The sequence below is a fragment of the Macaca fascicularis genome, chromosome 1 (assembly GCF_037993035.2).
Source record: "Macaca fascicularis isolate 582-1 chromosome 1, T2T-MFA8v1.1".
NCBI lineage: Eukaryota > Metazoa > Chordata > Mammalia > Primates > Cercopithecidae > Macaca > Macaca fascicularis.
The window spans coordinates 217,506,851-217,533,697 of NC_088375.1; the positions used below are offsets into that span (position 1 = coordinate 217,506,851).

At 53.9% G+C, this 26,847-nt stretch overlaps 1 protein-coding gene across 29 annotated transcripts in view; it reads right to left on the reverse strand.

Moving 5' to 3' along the window:
* ARHGEF10L (Rho guanine nucleotide exchange factor 10 like) overlaps positions 1-26,847 on the reverse strand; it is a 179,723-nt gene that overhangs the window by 92,407 nt on the left and 60,469 nt on the right. For 23 of the 29 annotated variants that reach the window (XR_012425292.1, XR_012425291.1, XR_012425290.1 and 20 more), the window contains exons 2-6: positions 25,893-25,972; positions 18,214-18,399; positions 17,383-17,416; positions 4,114-4,205; positions 2,763-2,846 (exon numbers count right to left, since the gene is read on the reverse strand). Coding sequence is in view for 19 of the 29 variants with exons in the window: in XM_074018561.1 (XP_073874662.1) it covers positions 2,763-2,846; positions 4,114-4,205; positions 17,383-17,416; positions 18,214-18,399; positions 25,893-25,929 (433 nt within the window). In the remaining 10 variants the exon portion in view is untranslated. Of the gene's footprint in view, positions 1-2,762; positions 2,847-4,113; positions 4,206-17,382; positions 17,417-18,213; positions 18,400-25,892; positions 25,974-26,054; positions 26,087-26,847 lie in introns of those variants that run through there. The other 6 variants (XM_074018567.1, XM_065529011.2, XM_074018596.1 and 3 more) reach the window with 4 other exon arrangements.

The window sequence follows — 26,847 nt, forward strand, 5'->3', positions numbered from 1 at the left end:
TCAAAAAAAAAAAAAAAAGAAGAAGAAGAAGAAAAGAAATCTGCTCAGAAACGACTATGCCAAAAAACTGTGAGCTTTGGTCATCGGATACCTCTCTGCAAAATGGGGCTAATAATAAGCGGACAGATCGAGCAAATAAAACAGCCAAGAGGCTCTTGGCAAAGTGCCTGGCACATAGCATGCACTCAGCTGAGAGCAGCAGGCCGTCACTCATGGTGGGTCTGGGGGAGCTTGGGTGTCAGTCCATAGACCCAGGGCCCCCGAGCTTCACCCCACAGGAAAGCTGGGGTGTGAGGGGTTGGGGGCAAGAGTGCCAGCCAAAGAACAAAACAGATGTGCCAAAGCTTAATGGGAGATGGATCCCAGAACCAGGAGGGAACATGAGGTTATTTTTAAGCAAAAGATAATGGTAACTGATGTCTTTAGAGAGTGAAGCAGCTGTGACCTTCAGAAAGCCAAGCTGATTGTCCCATTACTGCAGTGGAGGCCCCTCGACTAGTGACCAAAGAGGCAGAGTTCTCGGGGTAGCCCTGAGGAGGAACCCCGGCAGCACGTGGCAGGTCCATGCCTCCACAGGGCTGAGCTGTGCACCTGACCACCTCCATCCTCAGTGTGCCACGGCGGCTCCCAGCGGCCCTGTGCAGACAGCAGGGTGTGAAAGATCACTCCTGTTAGACAGATGGGAGAGACGTGGCTGGCCACAGTAACACAGTGAGTGGGGCTGGGGCTCCACACCACCTTCCATTGAAGTCTCTACCATCTACACATATAGAAATATCCTCTCCAGTGGAGACAGAGTCACAGAACTCTTGTGCCTGTGCACCGCCCGAGGACCAACTCCTTAGCTTTCAGGGACCACATAACGGTCCCCTCATGCTTCCTGCTCAGTGTCCTCATCAATTACCTCATGGAATCCACACTACCACCCTAGGACTGGCTATTATTGCCCCAGTTTTACAGATGGGTCAACTGAGGCCCAGAGAGATTGGCCAGGACCCTGTGTGACCCTCCCCAAAGGCCTGTGAGCTGGGGATTTTCCTGCTTTATATGAAGAAGCCAAGGCACAAAGGCACAAAGCCCTGTGCCCAAATCAATGGCAGAGCCGGGATTCAAACACAGGGCTGCGTGTGCCCACTGTTGCATACAGCCTGTCCCTCGGGTAACGACCTCCTCTCCGAGCTCCTGCTGAGCCCACATCAGCCCCAGGCAGGCCAATGCTGGGACCCTCGGCAGGCATAACACTAACAACAGCCACAATGGCCCTGTGTGAAGAGCGTCTCCAAGAGCCAGCCCTGCACTGAGCTCTTTGCAGCCTTGTCACACTTGATCCTCCCACAGCCCAGCACGCGGGGATCCTGGAGTGGGTATTGTGGTCCTCATCTGCAGGCTCAGAGCTAGGGCGCAAACACAGGCTGTGTGACACCCAGGCCATGAACATGCCACATCCTCCCAGACCCTGAGGACCGTGAAGACTGGGGCCAGGGACTTAGTGGCTTGATTGAATTCAGGTGGGAAGTAGGCCAAATGGGTTAAACAACAACTGAGGCCCCTCAGCCACTCAGACCTCCCAGCTCTGGGACTTTCCTAAGACTCCTTTGCCTCCCAATACAGTGGGAATCCTACAAACAGGAAAATGTGCTCCAAGCACATCCCAGGCTTGCTAAAGGGATAAGCATATCCTTGGCCCATCTGTCCCCGTTTCTGAGACAGGAGTCAGGAGTGTGGCTCTGGGGCCCTCGGGCCTTGCCATGTTGTCTGTGTGTCTCTCCCATTGCGCTTTGTGCTGCTCAAGGATGGTTAGAGCCTCTCCATCAGACTTGGAGCTCCTCAAAAGCAGGCAGGGGCTGTGCTTCCCCGTTGGATGGAGAGCCCCTGAAAACAGGAGGAATCGCATAGTAGGAAAAGAAGTCGTCTGTTCGAATCCTGGCTGTGTGCTCTGGGGCTGGTGGTTTAACCTCTTTATCACGGGAGCCATAGATAAGCCTGGCCCTGCTGACCTCATGGGGTCGTGGGATCAGTGGGATCAAATGTGCCTCATCTGTCATAAAATGTCACTCAAATCCTCCTGAGGTAGGGGACAGAGCATTGCACTTAGGGTCAGAATAACCCACATTCAAATCCTAGCCCTGCCTTTGCCGTTCCCTTGTCTGTAAAATAAGAACGTAACATCCCAAATCAAAGTCTTGAAGCCGTTCCATGATTGAAAATATGCTTGGCCTAACGTGTTCAAGCAAAGATGGCTCTTCCTGTTAATTGTCATTGAACAGTCCTCTCTCCCATCAGGTGAGTTCCAGCAAGACTCGCCCTAGTCCCGCCCCATCTCCCTCTGTGGCCACAACCACCTGCTTGCCCGCCCACCTCAGCCCTCAACCCAGAGCAGGGCGCAGGGCTTTGCAAAGCTTTATCTGCTTTACCCTTTGAGTACAACAGGCTGTCTTCTTCCCCAATGGCCCTGGAAAGCCGGGAGTATGGCCCCATTTTCCTGAGGGAGGAATCAAGGCTTGAAAAGGTGATGACCTGCCCAGGGACCCACATTCGGAGCATGGCCCTGCCCATGATGCCCATGCCCTGCCCAGCCCCGCTGGCCACGCCCTCAGCCATCTCCAGATTATCCCTGATGACTACAGTTGTTTCTAAAGACAAGAAGGAGGGGCACAGGGCCAGGTGGGGATAGAAGGAAACAGAAGGAGACGACCCTCCCCGGTCCCCGCCTCCCTCCCCTGTCCCCAAGAGAAACGGGGAAAGCACTGCAGACACCATACCGGGCTGATGTGCATCTGGGCTCTCGCAGGGGACGTCGTCATAAATCACATCCTCTTCCAGGGCGGGGAAAGTGAACCGGTCGACTGCGAGGGAATGGGGGAGACAGAGCACCAACACGGGCTGTGGCAGCCTGGCCAGAGGTGTTGCAGATGACATCAGGACTGCACCAGCTGGTGGCACGCAGCACCCTCCTTTCTGCCAGCCCAGTCCAGCCCTCAGCCTCGCCAGCTGCTCTCAGGGGATGCTGGCTCCCCGTTTCTCCCCGCCCCCCACCTCCTCCAAGGCGCCCACCTGGCTCCCTGCTGCCCACAGGCCTGCTCATCTGGCTAATGGACAGCTTCTCCCGGCCCCTGCAGGGAGCACGATGCAATCCAGCACCTGTGCCCTCGCCCTAGCATCCTCAGTCACCCAGGACCCTGGGGCTAGCCCCTCATCACTGAGCAGTGCTAGGGTTGGGAAAACCAGCCCCCACCCATGATGGGAGCTGGTCCTCGACCCACAGGCCTTCCAGGAAGAAGTCACAAGACCCACTGGTCTGTGATGCTTCCCTAGGTCCTGGGGCCCCTAGAGCCCTGTCAGAGCCCCCTCTTCCTCCCACACCAGCTCCCAGGCCTGCCCACATCTCTCTAGGCCCCTAGTTCCCACCCTCAGACTTCCCGTCCTACAAGACCATGATAGCCTCCCAGCAGGCTCCACCCCTCCCCACCCGGTCTTCTACACTGCCCCCACCCCAGTACAAGGGGACGGAAAGGCAAAGGCAGCCACATCACTGGCCTTCCTTCTGTGGCTTCCTATTTCCTTGAGAACCTTAAGCACAGCCTCTGAGGCCCTGAGGAGCTGCAGGGCCCGCAGCCACACCTCACCCTGTAATGCTCCCCCACACCCCACAGATGGTACCCTTGCTGCTTCCCAGGAGCCAGGTGTCCTCCTGCCCTCAGGCCCTTGCACAAGCTGGCCCCTCTGTCTGGGACCCTCTTTCCCCCACCCCTGCTGCCTCCTTCTCTATCTGCAGGGCTCATCTGGGCAGGCACCTTCCCATGGCAAAGTGTCTGGTTCTGTTAACAGAGGGACCTCATCCTGGTCCCCAGGGCATGAACACCACTGAGCCGCCCTGGCTTGTTGTGGGAGCTTTGTAAGTATTTGAGGAGCAGATGAAAAACTGGGTGTGTCAGCTGACCCTGGACCTCGGCTCTTGTGGGCAGTGGTTGGTCCTCCGGGGCCACAGCAGCCCCCAGTGAGGATGAACCCTGGGCTCACAGGAACCCACATCAGCTCTCTTGGGTTAGGGAAGACTAGGATATCCCGGAGCTAGCTACCCGGGGTGGGTGGCGGGCCGGAGGGGAGACTTACTGCGACGGGAACTCTTCCGCTTCCAGCTGGAGTGCCGGGCCCCGGAGAAGGCTGCATCCGCTGCATCCCCATTGCTCACCCAGGCCGGCACCCTGCGGGCAAGAGACGGCACTGCAGAGGTGTCCAGAGGTGGCCCCTGGAAGCCTCTGGCAGACCCTCACCTGGTCAGCAGGACATGATGGGCAAAAGTGGGCTGAGGGCCAGGCTACTGGGGAGACCCGAGGCGGAGGTGGCCTCAGACAAGCCCCCAGGGTCCTCATCTTTAGAAGGCACGCACAAGGCTGGGCTGGCACTTCACGAGAGCATAAAGATCAACTGCGTTCACAGCGATAACCACTTAGCACTGTCCGCAAGGGGGCTGTCTCGTCTCTCGCCAGTGCAGACTCAAAGGGAACCTCCATCTCTCCACTCTCCCACATACAACAGAAGGGGCAGGCTGGGAGATCCCTGCCTCTTACAAGAAACAAGGACTTGGCCGGGCACAGTGGCTCACACCTGTAATCACAGCACTTTGGGAGGCCCAGGCAGGTGGATCACTAGAGGTCAGGAGCTCAAGACCAGCCTGGCCAACATGGTGAAACTCCTTCTCTACTAAAAATACAAAAATTGGCCAGGCGTGGTGGTGCGCACCTGTAGCCCCAGCTACTCAGGAGGCTGATGCACAAGAATCACTTGAACCCAGAAGAGGGAGGTTGCAGTGAGCCAAGATAATGCCACTGTGCTCCAGCCTGGGTGACAAAACAACACTCCATCAGAAAAAAAAAAAAAAAGGAAAAAGAAACAAGGAATTGCAAAGCTTCAAAAGACTATACGTGGGAGGTAGAGCTTAGTCCCTCACGCACACTTGAGGAGGGGCTGGCCCAGTGAGTCCCTTCCACAGAGCAGACATGCAAATGGGAAACAGCAGAGAAGCCCAGCAGACACGTCCTGAACCAAGAGACCCAGGTGAGCATCTGTAGCGACACCACTCAGGTGCCATGTGTCCTGATATGACGTCATGAAATGGGTACTTCACCTCCGTGGTGTTTTTATCCAAAACCCATAACCCCAGTCTAATCATGGAGAAAACATCAGACAAAACCAGAGTGGGGAACATTGTACCGAATACCTGGCATTACTCCTCAAGACTATTTTTTTTTTTTTTTTTTTTTGAGACAGAGTCTTGCTCTGTCACCCAGGGCAGTAGTGCAATCTTGACTCACTGCAACCTCTGCCTCCTGGGTTCAAGCAATCCTCCCACCTCAGTCTCCCGAGTAGCTGGAATTACAGGCACGCGCCACCACACCCAGCTAATTTTTGCACTTTTGGTAGAGACTGGGTTTCACCATGTTGGCCAGGCTGGTCTCGAACTCCTGACCTCAAGTGATCCACCCACCTCAGCCCCCCAAAGTGCTGGGATTACAGGCGTGAGCCGCCGTGCCTGAACATCACTCCTCAATAGTCTCAAGGTCACAGAAATCAAGGAAAGACCGAGAAACTGCCGCGGGCCGGAGAGGGCTACAGAGACATGACAGTAAAGTGCGATGTGGGATCCTGGATTGGATCTTGGGTCAAAAAATGAACATAAGTGGGAAAACTGATGAAATCCACACAAAGTCTGTTTAGTCAATGGTAATGTGCCAACGTAGGTCTCAGCTTTGACAACTGTGCCAAAGCCATGTGAGATGCTCATAGCAGGGAAGCTGGATGAGGGTAATGTGGAGCTCTATGTACCATCTTCAGAACATCTCTGAAAATCTACAGCTATTCTAACGTGAATTTTTTTTAAGTCCAGGTTCAAAAAAAATAAAATAAAACAAAGATCAAAGACCACTTATGCCAACTGAGAGGGCAGAGGCCTTAGACTGTGAAGAGAGCAGCGCCATTGCCAAAGAATCAACTTGAACTTCCTGGCACCCGAGCCCTTAGCAGATGAAGAGCAGGACAGTGCAGGGGAAGAGGGAGGGGAGGAGGCTGCGAGGAGGGATCTCCGCTGTTGAGCACCTTCTGTGAGCCAGGCCCTCTGCCTCACCTTCCCAGCACCAAATGGGATCCTGGCATCTTCTGTATTCTGCAGGCAAGTAGAGGACCCGGCCCAAGATCACTCTGCCAGGGAGTGGCAGGGCTAGACCATGAGGCCAGCTTGCCTGGCTCCCAAGCTGAGCTCTGAATACCACCCTCCACTGCCTCTCAGATAATAAGCAGAGTGATGGTGGTGGCGAGAATTTTCCTGCCTGTCCTATCCGGTGCAGCAGCCGCCAGCCACATGGTTATTGAACACCTGACATGTGGCTAGTGGGACTAAGGAACTTAATTTTTAATTCTATTTGATTTCAAGTAATTTAATTTTAAATAGCTACACATGACTAGTGGCCACTGGACTGGGTGGTGCAGGTCTAAGTCACCTGCCCTATTAGAGGAGCAAGTGTCAGCTCACAGCCAGAAGTCAGCAGTGTCACCCTAGGGCAAGGAAGGCAGCACATTCAGTCCTGGGGAAACACTTTTCACCAGTGACAGGAAGTAAAGGCCAAGAGAGGACAGGGCTGCTCTGGACCAGGAAGGTGGGTGATAGGCTGATGGGAGCCACCTGAACCCCGATTTCTACAGCTGCTTCGCTGAGTCGCCACCTCCTCAACACAGAAACATCCTGAAGGCGCCGCATCAGTTGCTCAGAATTATTCAGATGGAACCAAACTGTTCCAGCTGGAACAGACATGAGCTTGGAAGAGGTTGGCTGGACAGTCTCCCGGCCACAGGTCCTCTTGGCTCTGATATGTGACCATGACAAACAGTGACCGTTACAAAGCATCCGCTATGCGCTGCTTGCTCTGCTTTACATGTAATTGCACGTTTCTTTCTTTTTTTTTTTTTTTTTTGAGTCTCACTGGTCACTCAGACTAGAGTGCAGTGGCACGATCTCAGCTCACTGCAACCTCTACCTCCTCGATTTAAGCAATTCTCCCATCTCAGCCCTGAGTAGCTGGGACTACAGGCATGCGCCACTACGCCCAGCTAATTTTTGTATTTTAGTAGAGACAGGGTTTTGCCGTGTTAGCCAAGCTGGTCTCAAACTCCTGATCTCAGGTCATCTGCCCACCTTGGCCTCCCACAGTGCTGGGAGTGAGCCAACAAGCCCGGCCTGCACATTTAATTTCGCAGGAACACACCGGAGGCGGGTGTTGTTACCCCCATTCACAGTGGGGAAACAGCCTCACAAAGGTTCAATTACTTACCCAAAAATCACTCAGCTAATGAGTGGGAGCTGGGATCTTAGACTACGTCTACCTGCAAAGCTTCTATTGTTTCAACCAGACCACCTGGAAGCAGAGGACTTGCATGTAGACATTCGCCTACATCACAGGCTTGCTGTGGCATACGGTCACCTCAACTCTTGCCTGTTTAGTCACCACTTTATAAAAAGAAAGAGAGCAGTAGCCCTCGGCACACTCAGAGGCATAAGTTCAAGTCTCCAACTGCTGTGGTGTGAATGTCTGTGTTCCCCTGACAAAAAAAAGTCCATGTGTTCAAATCCTCACCCCCAAGGTGGTCGTATCAGGCGGTGGGGCCTTTGGAGAGGTGATTAGGTTTTAAGAGCAGAGCCCCCATGGGTGGGATTACTGCCCATATAGAAGAGGCTCTAGAGAGCTCCTCTGCCCTTTCCACCACGTAAGGACCCAGTGAGAAGGCGCCATCTATGATCAGGAAACGAACCCTCATCAGACACTAATCTGCTGGCGCCCTCATCTTGGACCTCCCAGCCTTGAGAACTGTGAGAAATAAGTTTCTCTTAGGCAGGACATGGTAGCTTACGCCTGTAATCCCAGAACTGTGGAAGGTTAAAGGTTAAGGTGGGTGGATCACTTGAGGACAGGAGTTTGAGACCAGCCTAGCCAATATGGTGAAACCCTGTCTCTACCAAAAATACAAAAATTAGCCAGGCATGGTGGTACATGCCTGTAATCCCAGTCCTCCTGGCTGCACCTTATCAAAACCCAGTGAGCGACCAGCCTAGGTACTGGCTCTGGTGTCCTGGTCTGGGGAATGGGGGTCTGCACAGCATAGAGAGGTCACTTCATGCCCACCCCCACTGCCCAAGTCACCTGGCCAGCAAGTGGCACAGCGGCAGTTTGAACCCCGGAGATCTGCCTGCAAAGCCTTGCTCTCAGGACCACCTCCACTGCCCCCCTAGACTGGAGCAGGTGTTCCTGGGGCCAATGAGATGGGGAAAGGGCTTCCCAGGCAGGGGAAGAGGAATAAAGTTGGGGGAGCAGGGACACGAGCAAAGTTCCAGTTCAAGACACGATGTAAGGAAGGCACAGCAAGAAATAAGGCTAGGGGTGCCTCCTGTATCCGTGACCCTCCCTGCTGCCTGCCAAGGCCCCAGACCCACCCTGTAACCACCCGGAGCAGCCTCTCCCAGCCGCTGTCCGTGGAAGCCACACAGGGCTGCAGTGTCTAATTCTCCCAGTGAACAAACACTCCTTCAGGGGCCTCCGGGTCATGAAAGAGCCATAAAAACCAATAAGAGGCAATTATCTCACCCTTATCTGAGCTTCCCGCTCTCCTAATGCCTCTCAGCTTGCAAATGAGAGTAAGGCCAGCAACCTGAATGCAAAGGAAAGAAGCTGAATCCATGGAGAGGGGCGCCAGATGGGGAGGAAAAGGCAGACAGACGCAGAGGCAAGGGAGAGAGGAAAGGACCCCTCCCAGCACCCCCAAGCAGCAACCTACATTGCTGGCAGAGGAGTTCAAGTCCACCAGAAGGCCACCGGGCGCGTTTCTGGTCCACAGAGTTCCAAGCACCTTTGTGCCCCACCTCTTCTCTCTCCAAAGAGCAGCAGGGCAGGGAAGTGTAGGTCCCCGTGTGCCACCATGCCTGTCTACTTTTTTTTGTATTTTTAGTTGAGACAGGGTTTCATCATGTTGGCCAGGCTGGTCTTGAACTCCTGACCTCAGGTGACCCACCTGCCTCGGATCCGCCTAGTACTCCCAAAGTACTGGGATTACAGGTGTGAGCCACCACGCCAGGCCCCCAGCCTATTTTAAAGATAAGAAGCCCCACTCCAGAGAATGGCACCCGCCACCCCGGCAGGGGCTGGTACAGGCCCTAGTTTCTCAGTGAACCTCCAAGGGTCCCTTCCCAGAGTCTGTCCCATGTGGGTGGTCGGGGAGGAGACCCCCAACATCAGAACAAGTAAGGATTCCTGGCCAGCGGGGTCCGCACGCACAGGCAATCTGGGGCCCTCGCCAGGACAAGGCATAACAAATATGAGAAAGGAAAGAATTTCACCTTTGGGGATGGAACTAGAAAGGACTGGAATGACATTTGCCTTATAAGGCCTCAAGGAAAACCCGAGCCGCAGCACAGGGAGGGACAGGACAGAAGAGTCTGCGTAGGACAGCCCCACACAGTGTCACCGCCCACCTCGGAAACGCCCCCCAGCATGATGGCCCGATCAAGAGATCAAGAGACACGAAGGAAAGGGAATAACATGCAGCCCAGGTTCAGCCTCCTGCCGGGTCTCTGTCGGCCCTGGCCACTTTACCGGATTGTACAGCATGTCAAAGCTGAGGACCTTAGAGAGCATCTGGCTTGGCTGCCCACTAGAGTCAGCAGGGCGCCCCTAGAAGATGCGGGTGCCAGGGCCCCTGCCCCAGAGACTCTGACTGTTGCTCAGGGGTAAGCTCCCTGCGGGCTCCAGCATGCAGCCAGGGTTGAGAACCAGGGCTCCCAGGCGTGACAGGGGAAGAAGCAAACACTCCGGGGCCGTGACCTGGGATAAGACTGTGGCTCGGCCACTTGGCTGTGTGCACCAGGACAAGTTACTGAATGTGGACCAGGGTGAAGTATCAGTCCTACTTCCAGCTGTGAAGATTCAGTGAGATGATGAAGCACTTAGCATTTCTCCATGCCTCAGTTTCCATATCTGTAAAATGAGGCAATGCTACCTCCCTCACAGGGTTCTGGTATGGAGTAAATAAAGAAGGCATGTAAATCTCCCAGCACAGGGGCTGGCATGTGGTACTGCCTCGTGTGCGCTGCTTCTCTGCCCTCTCCTTCCCTCCACCCTTCCTCCAGGCACGGGGTCCTCACCTACATGTGTTCCCTCTTCCCTCTATGGCCCCCCATCCTGCGCACAGAGGGCTTCCAGGACCCAGTGTGTCTGTCCTGTGCCACCCCACACATGGTCACAGATCCCCTTACTGGATGAGCCGAGAGCAGTGAGAAGCCCCCCAGGGGAAGTCTCGGAGCGGCCCTCAGGTGGCATCATATCACAGACCTCAGCAGGGAGCAAGCTTCGAGGCTTCTGGGGAACCATCTCTGTACAGCTGGCCCCCTACACGCATGCTGGGCCAAAGCCCGGCCTCTGGCCTCCTGCCCTGTGGCATACGCACCTCCCTCCCTGACATCTCAGGGGCCCCAAGGCTCAGTCAGACATGGAGAGGCCCTGCACCCCCGGCAAGAATGTATCAAGAGCCATAGGGGTTGTTGCAGAACAATACAAGTTCCCCTGGGGAAATGCTCATGATATGTAATTAGCTTAAAAAAAAAAAAAAAAAAAAGCAAGGTGAGCCACGAAACAGCATGTGCAATAAAACCACAGTTTTATAAAAAAAAGTTTTGCATACTTGTATACATGCCTAGCAAAGATGCTGGACAGAAACACACCATGGTAGGATTAAAAGTTGCTTTTAGTCTATCATTTTCCTTACTTTCTAATTTTTCTACAACAAACATGTATTTTTTTTAAAGGAAGAGAGAGAGGGAGGTGGGGAAGAGATGGACTGATGAGCATCTCAGGTAATGCTAAGCAATTCATTGGCAGGGAGGGGTCCCTTGGGCCTGGAGTCTGCCCCAGACAGATCTGCACCCTTTGGGGACAGTGACAATGGGCAGCTTACCAAGTAAGCACCTAATCTCTCACATCTCATTTCATCCCCACCAAAAGTGTCATCTGGTGAGTCTCATCACCCCACTTTACAGAGATTAGAAACTGAGGGGGCCGGGTGCGGTGGCTCATGCCTGTAATCCTAGCACTTTGGGAAGCCAAGGCAGGCAGATCACTTGAAGTCAGGAGTTTGAACCAGCCTGTCCAACATGGTGAAACCCTGTTTCTACTAAAAATTCAAAAAAAAAAAAAAAATTAGCTGGGCACGGTGGTGGGTGCCTGTAATCCCAGCCACTCGGAATGCCGAGGCAGGAGAATCGCTTGAACCCAGAGGGCAAAGCAGAGGTTAGAGTGAGCTGAGACCACGCCACTGCACTCCAGCCTGGGTGACAGAGACTCCGTCTCAAAAAAAAAAAAAAAAGGAAGAAAAGAAAAGAAAAGAAACTGAGGGTTAGGCAGAGAAGCCAAAGAGCACATCCTGGGTCATGCAGCTAACACGTAGGGCAGGCGGGATCCAAACCAGCTCTGTGTGGGAGACGGTAGCACCAGAGGGATTAGAACACAGGTTCTGGAAGCCAGCTGGGGTTATCTCTGGCTCTGCCCATCTTTCTCTGTGATCTTGGGCTGATGTCATGTCCTCTCTGTGCCAGTTCCCACATCTCTAGAATGCAGATTATATCAGCGCCTGTCCTGTGAGAGTGTTGCAAGGATGAATGGCACTGGGGAGGGAAAGCTCTCAGAGCCCAGCATATAAGAAGTGCTGGGTACATCCAGGCCATTATGATCTGGCCCTAGAGCCAAACACACACAGGCACGTAAAAATAACACGGCTGGCAGAGCACGTCGGCCCCCATCGCAGTCACTCAGTAAAGAGGTGCTGGGTGGAAGGACAGGAAGACGCAAGGGAAGGGCAGGGGAATCCCAGCCAGTCAGCAGAGCACCATCCTAGATGCACAGAGAGGGCCATAGAGGAAGAGCAAACAGAGCCCCTGGCCTGAGGCTTTGAGCCCAAGCACCACGCCTGCCAGCCCAGCCCCACAGACAAGTGACGCCCTCTCCCGGGTCAACAAAATGGCGCCCACGATAATTTCCTCTTCCGGGGCTGTCGTGTTCGTGTCCTATGGCTGCTGTAACAGGTGACCATGAACTTAGTGACCTACAACACAAATCTATTCTCACAGGTGTGGAGGTCAGCAGGCCATCAAGGGATTCGCAGATTTAAAAGCGAGGTTTCGGCAGGGCTGTGCTCTCGCTAAAAGCGAGGTTTCAGTGGGGCAGCTCCAGGGGAGAAGCCATCCCCCATCTTTTCCAGCCTCAAGAAGCCGCCTGCATTCCTTGGTCACAATCCCGTCCCCCATTTCCAAGGCCAGCAACGTGGCATCTTCCCACCTCTCTCTGACTCTGGCCCTCCTGCCTCCCTCTTGTCACAACCCTTGTGGTGACACTGGGCCCACGGATAACCCAGGGTCATCTCCCCATCTCAAAATCCCTCACTTAATCACATCTGCCAAGTCCCTTTGCCACGCAACGCCACAGATTCGCAGGTGCTGGGGATGTGGACGGGGAAACCTCCAAGGGGTGGAAGGGCCGTGATTCTGCCTCCCAGTTGTAAGAATCAAAATAAGATGTAAACTGTGAAGTCCGTGCACGTGTAGGTTGTTAGTATTGTTGCACCATCTCTGTGCCAGGCACCGGGATAAAAAATGGTGAGGCAGAGTCCTACCGCTGCAGGGAGAAAGGGAGGGATGTCACAGGATTCCTCGAAGGCATATTTATACCACGAAGAGATGCGCCAACCAGGTACCCTGTGTGTGCCTTTTTCAACGAAGAGACTGTGTGCGTCCTCAAAGAGCCTGGGATCCAAAGGTCCTGGCTCTGATTGGAAACTGGGAGCCCTTATTTCCACCCTCGGAGGAGGAAAAGAAGGAAAGAAAACACAAAAACCAGCTTTTCCAATTTAGGATTTGGCAAGGGACCTTCAGAGAAAGATTTTTAATGGAAAGAAGGACCTGGTCCCCACAGCCCTCCCATGAGGGACTCCATGGGCAGAAAGCCGGTATCTGCCAGGCCTCACGTCCCACACGGACCCTGTGGGACAGGACACAGGAGGCTCAAATGCTCTGGATTTGGGAAACAGCGCATGTAAGGAGAATTCCAGGATTCCAAGCAACTCCAGACTAGGTCTGTGGCAATCTGGAAAACCTTGAAGATTTCCTCCGGCCTTGCTGACCTGCCCTTCCCAAGAGCCCCTATGTCCCCCACACCCAGCAGTCTCAGAAGGCACAGGCCACCAGTGCCCTGTTTCCATCCTGTGCCAACACTGCTTCGTTGAGCCTGGTCTCCTCTTGGCCTGATCCTCTCAGTCCCTGGTACCTCCAGGGAGGATGGGTCTCCCTGTCCTCTCCCAAAATCCGGCTGCCCCATCCCTTCCCCTGGCTCCAGGCTCCAGTGACAGACACTGGCCAATAGGCAGTACAATCATCTTATCCAGAAAAGCCCAGGAAGGGGTAGGCCAGGTACCTATAGGGAGCCCATGAGAATCCCCGCGACCAGGGCCAGGAGCCAAAACGCTGACCCACAGAAAAGTGTGGAGGTCACAGGGGGATAAAGGCAAAACTAAACAGGAAAAGCAAACAACACCAGAGGGGGCCGGAGTCCATGGGGCTATTGCACTCAGAGGCGAGGGGTGCAGGCCTGAGTCCAGGAAAAACACAGGAAGCCAGCAATCTGCAGCGCTCACGTTTCCCGGGCACTGCTGGGTACTCAGGGCTACTCTTTCAATCACGACTCCCCCAGCGAGAGCTCAGGGTGGACATGAGTGCACCTGTTTCAGAATCCACCAGGAGAAGCAAACCCTGCAGGCCTCAGCAGACAGCTTTGAGGGCAGACAGGCCTAGTCCCAGCCCTGCCATTTACTAGCTCCATGAGATTTGGGTAAATTACTTCAGTTCGCCAAGCCTCAGCTGCTCGTCTGCAAAATGGGCATATTCAATAGTCCCCGTCTTCTAGGGCTCCTAGGGGTATAACTAATAAGATAATATGGGCCAGATGCAGTGGTTCATGTCTGTAATTCCAGCACTTTGGGAGACCAAGGTGGGAGGATTGCTCGAGCCCAGGAGTTCAAGACCAGCCTGGGCAACAGAGTGAGACCTCCATCTCTACAAAAAAATATGAAAATTAGCCTGGGCACGGTGGCTCACACCTATAATCTCTGCACTTTGGGAGGCCAAGGTAGGTGGATCACCTGAGGTCAGGAGCTCGAGACCAGCCTGGCCAACATGATGAAACCCCATCTCTACTAAAAATATAAAAAATTAGTTTGGCATGGTGGCGCATGCCTATAATCCCAGCTACTCAGGAGGCTGAGGCAGGAGAATTGTTTGAACCCAGGAGGCAAAGGTTGCAGTGAGCCGAGATGGCGCCACTGCACTCGAGCCTGGGCAACAAGAGCAAAACTGTCTCAGAAAAAAAAAAAAATTAGCCAGGCATGGTGGCACATGCCTGTAATCCCAGCTTCTCGGGAGGCTAAGGCAGGAGCATCACTCAAGCCTGGAAGGTCGAGGCTGCAGTGAGCTGTGATCACACCACTGCACTCCAGCCTGGGCAACAGAGTGAGACCCTGTCTCAAACAACAGCAAAAAGAGATAATGTACATAGAGCACTTAGCACAGCCTGTGGCTCAGCACAGCACCATCAACACCAGTGAGGTCAGGTGACTCTAGCTATGTGGCCTTGGACCACACAACCACTCCTGCTTCCCTTCCCTGGCCTCAGTCTTGGCCCCTGCAGGTGCCAGAGTCAGAATCCAATAGAAACCCTATTGACATGCCGTTTGGTTGGAGGTTGGGGGGTGGGCTGGTATTTTTTGATAGGTTTTGTTTGTTTTTGAGACAGAATCTCACTTTATCACACAGGCTGGAGTGAAATGGCGCAATCTCGCCTCATTGCAACCTCCACCTCGCAGGTTCAAGCGATTCTCCTGCCTCAGCCTCCCCAGTAGCTGGAATAACAGGCACCCGCCACCAGGCCCGGCTAATTTTTGTATTTTTAGTAGAGATGGGGTTTCACCATGTTGTCCAGGCTGGGTCTTGAACTCCTGACCTCAGTGGTCCACCCACCTTGACCTCCCAAAGTGCTGGGATTACAGGCGTGAGCCACTTCACCCGGCCTGACATGCTGTTAGTTTTCTCCTTGCTTCCACGGAGACACAGACCCTCTTGTCCTTCCGTCCATCATTCGTTCAACAAGGACATCTTTGGTACTCAGCCCGTGCCTGCCACTGTGCTAAGCCATGAGGTTCGGCAGCAAACAAAACATCCCCCTCCAAAAAACCAAAAAGTCCCTGTCGCCATAGAGGTAACTGCTGGTGACGAGACCAGCACACCCCTCTTTCCTCACAAGATCTCCATGCTGGGGGAGCGAAGAGGAGGCTCTCTTTGCTCTGCTCTCATGTCAAGGGAAGGGACCTCACCAGGAATCACGCACCGGGCACTGCTGCGCAAGGCTCCCCATGAGGGACCTATGGAACATTCCACCAACCGCTTAGACGCCACTCTCCCAAGAGCTCAGAGATCATCTCTGAGTGGGCAAAAATCTTACCTCAAAAAATGGACACACAATCAGATCATTCCTATGAAGCCAGCCACACCCTCTCATCAGGGACCAGGGCATGAGCTCCTGGAGGCACAGAAGCACGGTGGCCAAGCGCCTGGCCTCCGTGTCAGAGGGGCCTTGGCCTCTGTTCTGAATGAGCATGTACTTATCTACATGGAACCCTGGGCACATCACCTACCTCCTGGGGTCTCTAGGAGGGTAGCTTGAAGGAAGCGAGTGCGCTGACCACCCTGTGTGCCAGCCCTGTGCCTCTGCTCAGGGGCTTCCTCTGTGGGCACTCCTCCTGCCCCTCTGCCATCCTGAATGGAGAATTTCCACGCACTTGCTGAGCCAGGACCTGGCCCAGGAGTCTTCCCTGATGGCCCCACCCTTGATCCCCTCCAGTGTCCCAGCTCCCTGGGCATCCGTCTCTGTCCCACTCTGACGCATCTGCATCTCCCACCAGACTGAGTTTCTCCACAACCTCACCCCTGGCCCACCCTGGAGATTTAAACCCTTGGAAGATTGCAGCCATCACGGCCCTTCCCAGCCCAGGTGCAGGACGAATGGCTGCTGATTCATTTCAGGTCCCTAATCAGGGAGGATAGGCTGGCCCCTAATTCTGACCTTAATTACACAGCAGCAAGCTCAGCAGAAACCCTCCCCGAGTCCACCCACTCTGGACAGCAAATGAGTACATGAAGGACTTCTCCTCCAGGGGCCTGGGCCTGCAATCTGCATCTCTGAAACCTCCCGCTGGGTGACACCTGCCTGAGAATCAGCCCCTCTTGCTCAGTTTGGGGCACCCCAGGAAGACAAAGCAGGGCTCAAACATGCCTCCCCTCACCAGGGTAGTCAGGATTTAAACTCGGGGTTCCAGATGCTTGGGCCATTCATTTGGAGCCTAGACCCCTCCACTGCTTAGGCAAGGAGGCTCTAAGCACCCGGTCCTGAGAGGCCTCAGCTCCCACCACCCCCAGTTGCCCAATTACCCTTCCAACCCAGACGTGACTTGCAGAAGACAAAGAACGGTGATAAAAAGCAAATGCCTTGATTAGGCACCTACCACGAGGCTAAGCATTTACCCAATGGCCCATTTTTACAGATGAGAAAACCAAAGGGGGACTTGACTGACAAGAGGACCTATGGCCAGTGTGGGGGCCACAGACAAGATGCAGGCCCTCACCCCAACATCCAGGCTCCTAACCACTAGACTACACTGCCTCTGACAGGCTCGCAGGCACCGAGGGCAGGGTCCCTGACAGCAACTGATATAGGATTGGGAATATTAGCAAGACAAATGGTAACTGCAAAAATAATTACAGTGGGCTGCATCCCCCCACCCTCAAACACCCCCAGTACCCCCCGACTACACACACACACACACACACACACACACACACACACACTCACACACACACTGAGCACCACACAGCTGTTCGCTTCTTCAAGACGAACCCAACAGAGGGGGTGCTCTCATTGTTTCCCTTTCACCAGTGAACAGACTGACACTTGGACAGTTTCTGTGACTCCTCCAAGGCTACACAGCTAGCAAGGGACAGAGGCAGGGTTTGGAGCCAGGCCTGCCTCCTGCTGTTTCAGAGGCTTGTGGGCAAAGTAAAGGAAAAAGTACCATGAGTTTCTGGAACTGACCTCTTCCCCCACGGCACAGGGCCTCAATGAAATGCTTTCCTCCTTAGCTAAAGACCAGTCAGGTCCTCTGGGCCTCAGCTCCACCCCATCCCCACCCCCTGCCCGGTGTCTCCCCGTTTCCAACCGCCAAAGCGAAGGAGCCAGGTTCACTTACTCTGTGCTGGGTGGAGCAGCCGCTGGGTCTGGGTCTGCAAAAGAGGAGCAGACAGAGAGCCTGTCAGGCCAGAGGCTGGCCCCAAGCACTCAGGCCTTCCCCGCCCCTTTCCCAGCCTCCCCAGGGGCGCCGCAGACAGGGCCTGGCCAGCCTGGGTGCCTGCTGAGCCCCGCCTCCCTCCCCCAGCCCTGGCTCAGTCATCAGCTCCCCTACCTGGCCTGCACCACCCCCACCCACCCCATGTCCCACTTCCCAACTCCAGCCAGAACTCGTGGCAGCCGCCCCGCCTGCTCTGGGCCTGCCCTCCACCCCCAGCTGCTCCAGGAGCCTGCTGTCCCCAAGCCTGCAGGAAGTTCCAGCTGGTCGGGTCCCCAGATTCTCTCTCTGATAACAGACTCTAAGAGCCCAGAAGCTGCCATTTAACACCAGCTTAGCAGGGCCCTCCTGCCCCCCAGGGTTGCCAGCTCCCCAAGGCAGACAGGAGAGGGGACCTCTGGGAGGCTGCTCTTCTGGCTGGTGTCGATTCTTTAGGAGAAGCTGCAGGGAGGACTTCAGAGACACGAGCTCTGGGCAGCAACTGTCTCCAAAGCAAAACTCAGGCCAACCACTTCCATTTACAATGTGCCAAAGTGCACCAGATGTTGCAGGAATGCTAGGAATTTCAAATTCCCAAGGGAAGCCATAGACTGCAGCTTCTTCCCACTGGCTTTTCCCTTCCTGCTTTCTGGGGACAGTGGAGGGGCCACCAGGCATCCCTGAGAGCCTGGAGCTTCCGCCAGTTCTCTATGCTCCCTGTAGCCCCAGGACCGGAAGTTCCCAGAAACATCTTACCAGTGACAGGAATGGGGTCGAAGTGGATCAGCGGGGGGTCTGTGTCCCTCTTAGGAGCAAGGCTAGGGACTCCCAGGGCTGCGCTGGTGTCCTCTTCATCATCACTGTCGTCAAACTCAAAGGCCTCTCCTGGGTCGTCCTCCGCCTCGGAGGAGGGGCCTGGGGCTCCTGGAACCAGCTGATCTCCTGGAAGAGAGGAGGAGTTGGCCAGGCTGCAGGATCTCCGAAGTTTGGTCAATGGAGAGATGGCTGGGGTAGATGGGCATGGGCTGGAACTGGGTGAGCACTTCAGGTCTGAGCCAGGGAATGAGAGCCATCAAACTCAAGCCACATGGCCCTACAGTGCTGGTAAGGCTGAGGGGAGGCGGTTGGGTTAGGTCTCTCAGCAAGTGGCAGTTGAGGGAGGGAAGGGAGTGTGCTCCCGGGGCGAGCCTGTGCACCTCAGTACTTCAGTGTATATCTTTCCTCTTCTTATTTCCTGTCTCCCTGTTTTGTGAGCAAGGGGTCTTTTTAAATGTGTGTGTATGCATGAGCACAAGCTTATCGTATGTTTCTGTGTTGATTTGTCTGTGTGTTTTGTGTGTGCAAACGCGCACAGACAGGTGCCTCCTTCCCACTGCACTTTATTTGGTATGTGCAGCAGCATGAAACACAGCTGCCTAGGAATGCCTGGACTTGGAGGCAGCCTGCTTGCAGGTACTAGGGCACAGACTGACTAGGGCAGGAGAAAGCATCAAGCTCGCAGCATGGAGGTCAGCTCGCTAGGCCTCATCCCCTGCTTTTCCCCTCCTGGGGGACCCCCTTCATGACTATGAACTCCTGTCCTCCTCACCTATTAAAGCTCAACTCAAGCAGAGAGACCCTCTCCGCCTACCCTACTACAGGAGGCGTGGCCTCCCCTTCTCTGCCCCCGCCCCTTGTTTGTACTCCCACCAAGATCGGATCCCTGAGAGCAGACGTCTCACCTATCTGTCCCCTCTACTGTGGGTCCTGGACTGACCCAGACCAGGAGCTCAGCCGCTTTTGTTAAATGAGTTAAGGGATGAATTCTCCACCCTAGAGGGCACAAGAAGCCATTTCCAGCCATTTCACCCCATGGAGCTTCCCCAGTCCTCTTCCTAGAAGACTTCCTTCCTGAACTCTGGGCTGAACGGAACCTCAGGAGTTCAGTAACTCCATCCCCTACCTTATGCAGACCCTCTGCAAAACCAACAGGCAGTTTGGTTCTGGTTTTAAACATCTGCCAAGCTGACCGCCCTCAGCAGTCCTCTCGTGGCACATGCCACACAGCTCAGGCATGAGCTCTGTGCTCACATGGCCGTGTCTGAGCTCCCTGCTAGCTGTGTGGTTCCGAGCAAGTCACTTTGCCTCTCTGAATCTTTGTTTCCTCTGCAAACTGGAGAATAGAAACAGCACTTTCCCCATAAGGCTGACATGAACGTCCACTGAGGTGCAGCTTAGGGTTTCTCAGCCTTGGTACCACTGACATTTGGGACTGGATAATTCTTTCTGTGGGTGGGGAGGGGGACTGTCTTGTGCCCTGTAGGACGATTAGCAGCATCCCTACCTTCTACACCCTACAGGCCAGGGGGACCCTCCAGCTGTGACAACCAAAAATGTCTCCAGACATTGCCCTATGTCCCCCTGGAGGGCAAAAATCACCATTATCAGAACCACTAGGGTAGGTATAGCCCTCAGCACAGTGCCTGTATATGTAAGGATTATGACAATAACAGCTGTTGCAATTACTGTTCCCCTCCCAGCCTCAGACCCTTGAGGACAAACAGGATTTTCTAGTCCCTGGGTCTGCGGACCCAGCCCTAGCAAATGCTCAATAAACATTAGATGGATGGATGAGTGATGGGTGAGGAGGTGGCTGGAACAGAGAGATGGACAGATGGGCCAGCAGATGAACAGATGGACGGATGGACATATCTGATTCCAACAGTCTCTTGGATTAGAAAAATCCAGTCACTCCCCTACAATGACCTGGAGGTTCCCAAAGCATAATATTTTGGGGGCAGATGTAGGAAACCCCTTCTTCAGTTGCTCAACTGCAGTGGAAGCCCAGAGCACGCCCTCCCTACCCAGAGTGAGAAGTACCCAACTTCCTCTGAGGCCATGGAGGAGGAGACACAGCTGCTCCTCCTGGGACTTTGGGGACCCCACAGACCAGGTCAGCAGGGGTGGACTCTGGGCAGCGATGCGGCCTGTAGAGCCAACTCCTTCCCCAGGTGTCAAGAAACAAGACCTGAGAGAGCCTGAGCTGTGCCCCGGGCAGTTTCCTCATCCAGCTTCAGGATCACCTCCATTTACCCAAGACCCCAGAGACACAGGCAAAGCAATGTGCCCACAGTCAGCAGCTAAGAGGATGGGATGGATTGGAACCCAGTTCCATTCACCCTCCACACCCATCTACTAAGCCCTCAGACATTCTGCCCTGCACTGACATAAAGGGCTTGGGTGGGAGCTGGATCTGTGGTTTTCAGATGCAGTTCCCAACCCCTGGTAGCTCATAAGTTCAATCAGGGGATTCCCAATCAGGATTTCATTAGGTGTTTGGATTGCTTGTTTCAGATGTTTCTAAACATTGTATTCTAATATTAGTAAAATGATATGGGGTGTTCTTTTTGATATTATAATACCAAATAAAATACATTTGGTATTGAATTATTTCAGATGTTTAAAAAATAATGTATTGTGATACTAATGAATTCACCTTGGTATAATTTCGATATTAGTTTTGTCACTTCTGTTTCAGTTACATATACACATTGGGTAGGGGTGTGTGTGTGGGTGTGTGTGGCTGTGTGGGGGGTGTGTGGGGGCATGTGTGTGGTGTGTGGGTGTGTGGGTGTGTGGGGGGTATGTGGGGTATGTGTGTGGGCGTATGGGTGTGTGTGAGTGTGTGGGCGTGTGTGGGGGGTGTGGGTGTGTGGTGTGGGTGTGTGGTGTGGGCGTGTGTGGGGTGTGTGTGTGGGGGGGGGAGTGTGGGGGTGTTGGTGTGTGTGGGTGTGTGTGGGTGTGAGGGGGGTGTGTGGGGGCATGTGTGTGGGGTGTATGTGTGGGTGTATGTGGGTGTGTGGGTGTGTGGGTGTGTGGGGGGGTGTGGGGGGGTGTGTGTGGGTGTGTGGGTGTGTATGTACACACACATGTACATATGTGCAAAGAATCTTCTGCTCATCCCTTGCTCCCTCCACTCCAGTCACATTGATCTCCTTCCCGTACCACAAATGTGCCAGGCATGCCCCTGCCTCAGGACCTTTGCACTTGCAGCCCCAGGGCCTAGCACGTTCTTCCCGCGAGTATCTTCTCCTGCTCTCCTCTCTTTCAGGTCTTTACTGCACATCATCTCTCTGCATGCTGTGGCATCTCTACTGCACGCTGCCACAGAGACCTGCTGAGACTCCCAGTTTGTGCTGCCTACTTTACCTTTCTCTATGGCTGTTGTCAGCATATGATGCTATATGCTATTTATGTTGATGTCTCTCTCCTCTACTCAAATATAAGCTTCACGAGGGCAGGTATTTTTGTCTGTTTTGTTTGCTGTTGCATCCTCAGCATCTAGTGCAATGTCCAACATATAGTAGGCACATGATAAGCGTTTACGAAACACACACACACACACACGCACCTCTGTTGTCATGTCTATGGGTGGCAATTTTCAAAGTTTAAAACACAGGCTGGGTGCTGTGGCTCACACCTGTAATCCCAGCACTTTGGGTTTGGGTGCCTGGGGCGAGAGGATGGCTTCAGTTCAAAAGCTTGTGACCAGCCCAGGTAACATGGTGAGACCTTGTCTCTACTAAAAATGAGACAATTAGTCGGGTGTGGTGGCATACACCTGTAGTCCCAGCTACTTGGGAGGCTGAGGTGGGGGGATCGCTTGAACCCAGGAGTTCAAGGCTGCAGCGAGCCATGATTGTGCCACTGCACCCCAACCCAGGTGACAAAGCGAGACTCTGTCTCAAAAAAATAAACAAAAGTAAAAATGTTTAAATAATTTTTAAATCAGCTGGGTATGGTGGTGTGTGCCTGCAGTCTCAGCTACTCCAGAGGCTGAAGCAGGAGTTCAAGGTTGCAGTGAGCCACGATCACACCATTGTACTCCAGCCTGGGTAACAGAGCAAAATCCTGTCTCAAAAAAATTTGCTTAAATTCTGGAATAAATGACCACAAAGTCCCCACCCACTATTTTGGGGGTACCAGATACAGGCTCATCCTGACTTAAACAGGGCTTTCTTAGCCTCTCAGTGCCCCCTGGTTGTTGCCCGAGTGAATCTGCTGGGAGTGGGGGTGGGGGTCTCCCATTATAAGTGAATGGTGTCACTGCAGTGACTAAGGTTTTAGAGTCAGACCACCTGAGTTCAGCTCAAACGCCAGCTTACCCAGGTACCAGCTGGATGAGTGTCGGGTTATTTGACCAACTCCCAGTTTCCTGATCTGTAAAATGAGGACAATAATAGCAACTACCTCACAGGGTTGTCGGGAGGATGGAATGAATGAACGTAAATAAAGCACCTGGTGCAGGGTGTGTGCTCACCAAATGTTAGCTGTTCTTACGATGATGATTCTGCATATCATTATCACCATCGTTATATCATCACTGTCATATTATTACTACCATTATCACTGTTATTATTATGATTTCAGCCTTGTCATAGCCCAGTCCCTGCTGCTGGGTGAGAAGGGCAGTCCTCTCCAACTCCCAGGCCAGGCAACCCTGAGGCAACCTCCAGCCATGTCTTGAGACTCGGGTCACTTCTACACCTCCTTTTTTTTTTTTTTCTTTTTAAATGAAGCTCACTCTGTCACCCAGGCTGGAGGACAGTGGCATGATCATGGCTCACTGCAGCCTCGACCTCCTGGGCTCAAGTGATCCTCCCACCTCAGCCTCCCAGGTAGCTGGAACTATAGGTATGCGCCACCACGCCCAGCTAATTTTTTTTTTTTTTTTTTGCATTTTTTGTAGAGACAGGGCTTCACTGTGTTGTCCAGACTGGTCTCAAACTCCTGAGCTCAAGCAAGGCTTCCCAAAGTGCTAGGATTATAGGCGTGAGCCACTGTACCTGGCCTACACCTCCTCCCTGTAAGAGTACAAATAGCGGCTGGGCGTGATGGTTCAGGCCTGTAATCCCAGCACTTTGGGAGGCCGAGGCAGGCTGATCACGAGGTCAGGAGATCAAGACCATCTTGGCTAACATGGTGAAACCCCATCTCTACTAAAAATACAAAAAATTAACCAGGCATGGTGGCAGGCACCTGTAAGTCCCAGCTACTTGGGAGGCTGAGGCAGGAGAATGGCGTGAACCCAGGAGGCAGAGCTTGCAGTGAGTCAAGATCGCACCACAGCCCTCCAGCCTGGGTGAAAGAGCGAGACTCCATCTCAAAGAAAAAAAAAAAGAGTACAAATAGCTTCAGTTACCCATGCATGCAGTGAGCAGCTCCCAGCATCCAGTGGGCAGGGAGAGGGAATGAGAGGTAAGACACAGTCCTGGGGTCCAGGGGTGGACTGTGAGCTCCCCTCTGAAGTTCACTGTGAGGCTGGCAGTACAGAGCCAGCAGGAGAAAACCTAAAATCTCAGAGACTGAGACGGTGCCAAGAGGAAGGGGCTGGGGCTCTCTGGGGCTTCAGGAAGGGCTTCGAGGATGAGGCTGCCCTTGCACTGAGCCTTAAAGGATGAGAAAAGGCCTGACAGGCTCCAACTAGAGCATGGATTCCAGGCAGAGGCCACAGCAAAGACAGAGAAGAAACACCAAGGGCCCCAGGGGCGCTGAAGATACACGCAAGGATGAAGAAGGTCACTAGACAGTTGACAAGGTGCGTGCAGGAATCCCCTACTCAGGAATTTCAATTTAGTTTGGGAAGGTAATGGGAAGCTCTCAGAGAATGAGGAAATGGTAAAGAGCTGGGTTCACCCAGATGATACTAGCCAGCAATATTAGAAAGAGCTGGAACAATAAATATTTGTCAAATGTTTGCTGAACAGAACAGAATTGACTTAGTCATAAATTTTTTTTCTCATTCCCCATGTTCAGGTTCAGGCCTCTTGGTGGGGAGGGGAAAGGGAACAGATGCCCACGGCAGCAGGGGCGGGATGGGGCAAGGCCATGGCCATGCATGCTGGGACCCAAGTCCCCGTTGTGAATTGGGAGGTGAGATGTGCTTGCCCCTAGGCCCCCTTCTATCCTCCCCCCAGGCAATCAGGCATTGCTCCTTATCAGAAGGAAAACTCAGGAGGCCCAGCCCAGCCCAGCTGAGAGCTGCAGGAAGCCCTTCCTAACCGCCTGCCCGGGTGGTGCAGCCAGAGCTAGTCACTCATGCCTCTGATGTTCCTGGACACACCGGGTCCTTGTGAGAACCAATACAAGCGAGTCCAGGAGGCGGGGGACCCTGGGAAGCCACCCATCGCCACAGAGAAGACAGGTCTGCTGTGCTGCTCCCCACCCCCACCCCAGAAGAACCCCGAGGCTCAGGGAAGAGGAGATGCGTCATTTGGCTCTCCCAGGGGTGCGGGCACGTACTGTCTGTCCTGCCGACACCCACGATAATAAGCACTCCCATCCGTGAGCAATTGATTACCCCAAGCCCATGCCTGACAGATATTTAAACCTTGCAACAGCCCGGGAGAGGGTGTCATTGTCCCCATGTTTACTGATGATGAAACTAAGCCACAGAGACAACATGTCACTTAACCAACCCCGCAGTCTAAGTGGCAGGGTCGGGATTCAAACTCAGATGGGGCTGATGACAAAGCCCTCACTCGTTACCATCTGCAATTCTGCCTCTCTCGTAGTGGTACAAGAGGACAGGAAGCTGCCGCTGAGGGTGAAACAGCCCTGGGCCCTGTTCCTCCCGGGCGGGGCCTGGATTCCACCTGCAGCATCTGAGGCCCCAGTGCCAGGGTTGCCAAATGAAATACAGGACACAGACTTGAATTTCAGATAAACAATGAATAATTTTGTTAGTATAAGTATGTATTTTTCTTTTTTTTTTTTTCAAGACAGAGTCTTGTTCTGTCACCCAGGCTGGAGTGCAGTGGTGTGATTTCAGCTCACTGCAACCTCCATCTCCCAGGTTCAAGCAATTCTCCTGCCTCAGCCTCTCAAGTAGCTGAGATTACAAGTGCCACACCATACCCAGCTAATTTTGGTATTTTTGTAGAGATGGGATTTCACCATGTTGGCCAGGATGGTCTCAAACTCATGACCTCAAGTGATCTGCCCGCCTTGGTCTCCCAAAGTGCTGGGATTACAGGCGTGAGATACCACGCCTGGCTGTATTTTTCTTTTACTTTCTCTTTTTTTCACTCAACATGGCAATGCTACCACTGTTCGATGGCCTGACCCTATGGTGCAACCCTCTCCCCCAACCTCAGTTCCTCACCCCTGATTTATAAGCTTCAGCCTGAGACCCCCATGTGTTCACCTCTCCAGGGGATCTCAGGGAGACAGCAAAAGGATTGACCCTTGCCCAGAACCTCCTCCGTGAGCAGAAAGTTACTTCTATTTTGTAGACAAGGAACATGAGGCAGAGGACGCGGCCCAGGCAGGGCCAGCAGCCAGCAGAGCGGACTTCCCACCCGGCGCCACGCCGCTCCAGAGCAAGGCCCTCCGCCGGCCCCTGCGGCCCCGTTCTAAGAAGGAATGAGAGGGACAGGAAGCCCTGGGTACGGTACCTATGGCAGGCTGTGGAGGAGGGTTGGAGGAAGCCATCAGACAAGGTCCAGCTCAGACCAGCACTGTCCCAGCTACACACCTGTGGAAAGAAGACCAGAAATTGCATTAGCTGGAGTCAGGGCTGCAGTTTCAGCCACGGAGATGAGTCACTGGCTCACAACCTGTGCTTCAGTCCGGTGGCTCTCAGACAGATATTTCTGGGCAGCCCTAGAAAGGCCCCAGCCTCCACCCTTCATAAATCATTAACCCATAGAAACACCAGCAGCTGTGCAGCCCAAATCCCTGCAGCCACAGACCTTCCTGTTGCCAGTGACAAGGGACCTGCTGGGTGTCCCTCCTCATCCCCTCTAGCTTACAGGTGAAGCTCTGGCCCCAGAGTCCAGGGTTATGCTCAGTCCCCCACCTTCCAGGAATCATATCATGCCTGACTGTCATAAATGGGGCTGGCTACTTCCTCCTCCTGGCTGCCCAGGAAGCACGGGCTCCGCTCCCTAAGGTCTGCCTGCTCCTGCCAGTCCCTTCCTGTGGCCCTGCTGAAGGCCACTCTCACTCTGCCTTTCCCTGTCCCGCCCCATGGGTTGACCAGCAGGCAGGAGGTAACCTGGCCTTGGCACATGAGTGTGAGGAAAGCAATGGCTCCAGAGGCCAATGGCGCAAGACAGGGACAGAATCCCAAATGCTCAGCGCAGAGGCACAGTTCCTCCTGCCCCAAGGTGGCACCGCCCTCCCCTCACAGTGGGAGATCACATCACCAAGAGGCCGACACCTCCGCCTCCAGTGAGCTTCCTGGGCCCTGGAGCCAACCCTGCCCCAGCTCCCTACTGTCACCTTCAATTGTGCGCTGGGGGCTGTCCTCCTAGACATCCTGTGGAGGAGGACATGCACCCTGGAGGGAAAGCAGCCAGCCCTCTGGTCTAATCTGCCCAGGCCACAAACTGGCTGTGTTCCTGTTTT